Source organism: Antrostomus carolinensis, unplaced genomic scaffold (genome assembly GCF_000700745.2).
Source record: "Antrostomus carolinensis isolate BGI_N321 unplaced genomic scaffold, ASM70074v2 Scaffold43779, whole genome shotgun sequence".
In the NCBI taxonomy this organism is placed as follows: Eukaryota; Metazoa; Chordata; class Aves; order Caprimulgiformes; family Caprimulgidae; genus Antrostomus; species Antrostomus carolinensis.
The window spans coordinates 1-6,739 of NW_010337240.1; the positions used below are offsets into that span (position 1 = coordinate 1).

General features: G+C 41.5%; 2 protein-coding genes across 2 annotated transcripts; one reads left to right on the plus strand and one right to left on the minus strand.

Annotated features, from left to right (window-relative positions):
- Positions 1-204: 204 nt before the first annotated feature.
- Positions 205-2,091, plus strand: SWI5 (SWI5 homologous recombination repair protein; the record flags this gene model as incomplete). The annotated part of the gene is made up of 3 exons (XM_010175113.1): positions 205-326; positions 1,456-1,550; positions 2,027-2,091. Coding segments are annotated over 3 exons (282 nt in total), but the record flags the coding sequence as incomplete, so codon positions are not given.
- A 3,168-nt stretch (positions 2,092-5,259) lies between these two features.
- TRUB2 (TruB pseudouridine synthase family member 2) lies at positions 5,260-6,450 on the minus strand (the record flags this gene model as incomplete). Its single annotated transcript, XM_010175114.2, is given in 3 exon segments — positions 5,260-5,305; positions 5,307-5,547; positions 6,314-6,450. Coding segments are annotated over 3 exon segments (424 nt in total), but the record flags the coding sequence as incomplete, so codon positions are not given.
- Positions 6,451-6,739: the final 289 nt, after the last annotated feature.

Consider the following 6,739-nt stretch of genomic DNA (forward strand, 5'->3'; position numbering starts at 1 on the left):
GTAAATCTATGAAATGCTGTAGAATACGGTATGGAGCAGCTGATGTTACATAAACCCATAAATATTTTACCTGAGCTTCCCCGTGTCCCTTTTTCCTTTTCCTCCTTTTTTATCCAGTGACACATAGTGGATTTTCTCATCAGTTCCCTCCAGCGCTGTATCCAGTGCTGAGTTAGTGACTTAAATGTCTTCTCTGCTCTACAGATCCCGTCTCCAAGTTCCTGCCAACCTAATGGAGCCAACGAAGAAGCCCTGCGGTCTGAAATTGAAGAGCTGAAACAGAGAGACCTTGCTCTAGACCAGGAAATTGCACAGTTATTGTCTGAGTATGTCCTTGTCAAGCTACGTGTGATGCCTCAATTATTTTTGGTTTTAATACAAAATATAGCCCAGGAATTAGAGCTAAAAGCTGACCTCTTACGATGCCATTGTTATCACGGTGCTGTACAGTGTTGTTTTACAGTGATTACAGTGTTATTTCGAGTTATGGGACCTGTTAAAGATAAGAGGGAATTATTTCCAGTTTATTTGGTAAAGCAAAACAAGTTTTACTAGAAGCTTGGGTAAGAAGATTTTAACTTTACCCCAGATGTTGCTGAGGTAATTACATGTAAACTGGAAACAAATAAATTTCACTGTCATTATATTACAACACTTGATGCTACCAGAAGAGCTTGTTCATGTGAGAATTAAAATTGAGATCATGACTTGTATGAGCTGCCAAATTTAGTCCCAGGTAAAACTGTTTCTTTTTTTTGTTCCATCTTGATCAAGTGTAAACTTGTTTTGTGCTTGAGGTGAGTGGGTTAAACCTTTGTGTTCAAGAAGCAGAGGTGTTTTCCAGGCAAGAACGCTCTGGCGTGACGAGTACCACATGCAGAATAGTGCAGCTGTTTTATTGTGGTTGCTTATGACACACTGTTGCTTATTAGCAGCTGTTTTGGGATAAAGTTGCTGCTTGATTTTTAAAGAGAGTGAATCTCTGTGGGTTATTCATTGTGGAGTGATATTTTCTATGATAATGTCTAGTGCCTAGAATGGAAATGGTAGAACAACAGAAGCTGTTCCAAAAGCTTTTTTGTTTTATCCTCAAGGATAAACAGACCTTCTTAATTTTTTTTTTCCCTAGCTGCAGATTAGAGATACATATGCATTGAATTCACCACAGCCTATTCCTGTTTCTACTTGATTCTGAGAATTACAGTGGATTTATTTTTTTTCTTAATAAGTCTTGATGTGGCAGAAAACCTCAAAATGAGGATCTGCTCATTTGTAGCTTTTTATGACTTGCACCAACAATACTTGCTGCCTTCAGACTCTGTTTTAGATCTTCCAGGCTTGGGTATCTCAAATATCCTTGCTGTGTTTGGTCAGTAGTGGCAGCACTCGCTGTGCAGCAGTCGCAGCAGCAAACCCGCTGTGTCATTTTTGACCTTTCTCATTTTATTGTTCCAGAGGCTACAGCCTGGAGGAATTGGAGAAGCACATCTCTCTGCTCCATGAGTATAATGATATCAAAGATGCTGGACAGATGCTGCTTGGCAAGCTGGGTAAGGAAAGGGAAAGCTGTTGAAGAACTTCTTGGTCAATGTTTTCATGTAGACAGAGAGAGAGAAGCTACTACGTCACGAAGGCAGAGCTTGTTTTATAGGTTCTTCAATTCTAGGTTTATGTTACCCCATCACTTGTGCAAGCACAAATGCTTCTGTCATCTGTTGTTATTTTCTTGGGACGTTTTTAGAACTAAACAGGTGGAATAATTGTAATTTGACAGTATTTTATGTTATGTGTTATGGATTACCAAAATTTGATAACTCTTATTGATTTTTGTCTGTTTTGTTCTTGATATGCTTACAAAAAGAAAACTGTTGAGACAAGCAAGGGGCATAGCTGAAAAACCTTAAACTGGTTTCTTAGCTATGGGAGGTTCTGTGGGGTAGTTAGGGGCTGCTGGGAGGAAAACATAACTTTTCTGACTATTCTGATCTTTGTTTAATGAAAGCAATGGTATTTCTTTCTTTTCTAGCTGTTATCCGAGGGGTTACTACAAAGCAGCTCTACCCTGAATACGATCTGGAGCTTAGTGACTAGTATTGGACATGAAGACAGCCACGTCCTGCAAAAATGACTGTTACTGGGCCATTGTGTTTCGGTGTCGTACCGGTTTAGAGCTGACACAAGGTGGCCTCAGAAGTATGTATGTGGAATTGCAACAGAATATGGGTTAACAGCCTTATTTCTAAGCTTTGGAAGTTGTTGAATCTATCAAGTGTTTCCTGCTTGTGGAAAAGGGATGTAGGACCTTGGGTAATTTCATCTACTACCAGATCAACAGTATTTTAATTTTTTTATTGGAAAAGTTGTAATTCAGGTTGATGTTAAGACTCTTCCCATGAAGCCTTTGCTTCTCTGCAACATCCAGGGGCTATTTGGATACTGAATGGATAGAGGAAGTGAGGGCATATAAATGTGCAATGTCATAGCTGCTTTGAAAGAAGAGAAAAAACCCTCAGAAGTAGGGAGGGAAAAAGGCTGAAGTTGTGGTTTGGGAGTTTGGTTTTGTTTTATGATCAAATCTGGATAAGTCCGGGTGTTCTGCATTTTTGTATTTAACTGCTCTGGTATCTAGAGGTTTTGTATCATTTCTGTAGTAAATGGCAAAATGTGAAGTTGTGTTGAACTGTCCAGTCTGAATAAAGCAGCTGTCACATTTCTCAGTAAGTCACTTTAAGAGCCTATAAAACATTGCATGAAACAAATTCTTAAACTGTATTCTGAGGCAGCTATTAACATCTATTATTCAAATGTTTTCTAAGGACTCTTAATGGAGACAGTGTGGCAAAATTCCCCAGTAATGGGTAGGTGCAGAATTACCTTTACTCTCCTCCAAATGCAGAGTCACTGTGAAAGTGAGCAGCGTCCTAAATACAAAATTATGTTGAGAGCATGAGTGTTTCGGTGTCAGGTGTTAGGATTGAGGGTGACTGCCCAGACTAAATTTGGCTGCTTTGGGCAGTTCTAAGTGATGAAGTTCTCTGCTGATTGCAGATCCATTGTCCTTTTTTCACTCAAGCTTGATGTCCTGCCCATTTCTGCTTCTAAGAGCTTCCAACTAGTAAGTTTCCCCCAGGTCTCCAGTCAAGCCTGTGTTGCAGTCTGCTCATCATTTCCAAATTTGAATCAAATCTGTCTTTGTAGTACTTGGAAACCAGAAAACAGGCACAAGGCTGCTGCTGAGAACAGGTAATTGTTTCTGTGCTCTTGGTTCTGGAGCTGGCATAGAAGCATCACTAATAAGTATCTTGTTTTGCCACAGAAGCTGTGAGGAGAGGGTCTAAAGCAGGGGGACAGACAAAGCCTGTGTATTCTGTGATGCATTCAAGGAAGTCTCTGCTAACGTGCAGCTGTGCTGCTCTGGAGGGTATTTACTGTGGCCATGTAAGAATGGACTCTCATGGGTATGGTTACAGGTATATCCTCCCCACCATAAACCCCCTCTTGCCAAATCTAGAAAGCTTCTGTCTTCTGGAGTAGTTTTAAGGGGAGGAAAAAAGTCACAAGAAAGCTAAAACTGGGAAATGCTAACTTTGTTCTCAAAACCCACGTTGCTGTTTCAGCTGGTATTTTCTGTGTGCAAGAGCTGGTTTAGCCTGGAGTGTTCCAAACAAAATGTTAAGCCTGACAATGGCAGAAGCAACTGGAAATGCTTTTATACTCCAGTACCAAAGTTACTGAAGGCTATTTAAAGACTGAGAAGTCCATGTTTTCTTCCCCTCCTTGTAGGAGCACTAGTATTAAAACTGGCAGCTGTAGCCACGCAAGTATTCTGGCTGGCTCCAAAACTCACAGTTCTGTGATGATGGGTTTACACTTCAGTTAGCACAGGTCCATGGAAGGTGCCCTGACCCCAGCCCCTTCTCCACGGAGGATGAATACACGCAGAACCAACCAGCTGAGGTAAGAGCAAACTGCCCTTGGGGAGTCCCTGCGGCTCTGCAGCTGGCACGGTACATGCCGCATGGTGGCAGCTACACTCCACTGCTGTTCCAGGTGCTCTGTGCAGAGCAGGGAAACCCAGAACAATGGAAACATTCCAGGGTCTAAGCTAATGGCTCCTGGGATGCTTCAGGATAGGACTGGACTCTGCCACTTACGTACTTCATCACAGCCCCTCTTAACTGCTCCTCCCAGAGTTGCTTCTTGTTGTTTCATGTCTGTCTGGGGGATAAAATGCGCTGGCCTTTGTCCAAATCCAGAAGAGGAATAGAACAAATCTCTTCTACTGATTTCTGTAAGTAAATCTCCAAACTCTCTAGCTAAGTGTATGGCTGTAAAAATAGTGTAATAGTGGTTAAGTGCAACTTCAGACTTCAAATTCAGAAAGGTGCATTTTTTGCTAAGTCAGATCCATCTATAATGAGCTAACAGAGAACAAACTGTATTAGAGGGCTTGCAGAGCTCCACTGAAGGGCAGAACATGCTGTCTGCGTGGAGCTGCTGCAGAGCAGATACCACAGACCCCTGAACACCCTTGGTTCCTCAGAAGGAAAAAAAAAAATGAAAAAGAAAAAGCAGCATGCTTTTTTTTAATGAGTCAGTGTACTCCCAGGTGAGTACGGAGCCAAGAACCAGCCTCTTCCCCTTCAGGTCACTTTCAGGTTTATTTCTTATGTGTCAGTCCCTATTACAAGCCACTCTCCTCATCCCACACAATTACTGTGGGTACAACCATTTCCTTGCACTGCTTGTGTAAGCTGTGTATTCTCCTGCACATCCCTCTTTTAATCTGATTTTGAGCTCTTATGTGTCTCGAAGCAGGACTAATGGAAAGAAAATACTCTAGGACAACAGAGGGAAAATAAAATCCATATAGCAGGTAAGTTATGCTGCCAGCCACAAGCAGCAAACCAATCTGTGCAATCAAGGGAATACAGCTCTGTAAGACACTCTCTGTATTTCCTGCTGCTAAACAATTTGGGGATGGGTTTTCATATCCCTTAGCAACCTAATGTTCCCGAAGTCAACAGGAATTTTGGCACAGCTAACTCCTGTTAATGAACTGTTTGCGATGCTTTAAAAAAAATTATACAGCCTGTCACTGAAAAAAAAAATGCCTCTCTGATTAAAGTCCTCTCAAGGAAAGGGTGGAAGTGAACTGCAATTAACCTCTTTCCTTCTGCTGTCCATCATGCTGTCAGCACGTAGCTGCGTTATTGTGCTACACAGATTGCTTGTGGATGTTCCCTCCGTAGCACACGCTCAGCTGTCTGCTGCCTGGGCCATCTCAGCATCCATCTTGTTGAAGATTTTCATCCTGATGGCCTAGTGTTTTCTCCAACTCTGTTTTCACTTTAAGCTGACAGTTCCAAATTGCATTCTGTATACTGCGCAGGTCCCACTGGGTTCTCAGGAGAGCATCATCCAGTGTGAAAACACCATCGCGTATTCTTCGCACTTGTGTGCACACGGCGGATGATTTCAGCTCCAGACCGATCTCATGAACTATTTTTCGGAGGTACTGCTGAGTCTCGTGCAAGCAATGGATTTCTAGAAGGACAGAGAGATTCCTTCAGAAGCAGCAAAGCGTTGATGCAATTTCAGACCTTGTCTGTCAATCCAGACATCACTCAGTTACACTGAAACAACTGGTTTGGTAGAAGAGATTATTTAATATCCACCAGCAGTTAATTACGATTTTCTGCAATACTGCAGGGTGTGCTGGCTCTTCCCAAAGTGAATGTTTTACAAAACAAACCTATAGATACAGGAGAGTCATGTAGGAATTTAGGTATTTCAAAGGGGATAAGAAAAGGTGTATTTTTAATAAGACAAATAATATGTGAGGAGTAGGAGACTGGCTGCAGAAAAGCAAACCACGCTTTAAAAAAAAAAAGCCAACACTGAAATGCTTTACACTGAAACACTGAGGTAAGGAAGAATTTTGCCCCATAGGTATTCATTATGCAAATTTTCTTGCCTCAGTGTTAGATCCGGAACTGGTAGGGAAAAATGTATGAGTTCGGTGCACAGCTGGCTTGATTTACTGTAGCAGCTTCAGTACGTGAGGGTTCCAGATCTTCCCCTACCAAAAAGTCTTTCCACCACACTAAAGAGCTCATCTAATGAGGAGATGCTCTTGTGACTTTGGAAACTACAAATCATTACATTTTCTGCAGGAACTACCAGTTAGGAGTTGATACAAAGTCCTACCAACTTATTTTATATTAAATCATGAATAAGAAACTGAAGTTTACTGACTTATTTGCCATAATATACACTTAAATTTCCCCAGTACATTTTGCACCAGTCCTACCTAGCTGGAATTCTGGAAGCATGAACTGGAGGCATCGGATGGCTGTGATTATTGGAGGGCTTTTTCCCATGGGGCGTATCAACCCTTTGACAGCCAGCTCATAGGCCTCTTGTGTTTTCATGTCAATGTTAGAATGCCTGGAAAAAATTAAAAAAAGGAGCAGAGCAGACACTTTGTACTTCTCTTCCATGAGATTCAAAATATCTCCACCCAAATGAAGCAGAGTTGCAATTTTTATTCTTCAAACTGCCTGTATTGAGTCTTGTATACATTTTACTGCTATAATGTGTGTGCTGTCAGTGTAGCACAGTTTGGGAGGGAGGTACTTGTGTCACATCTACAACATATTTTTGCAGGTCCTAATGTAGTTAATAGGTCCTAAAATAGCTGGAGTTTTCAGGATACAAAAAGGACATTTAACTGCAA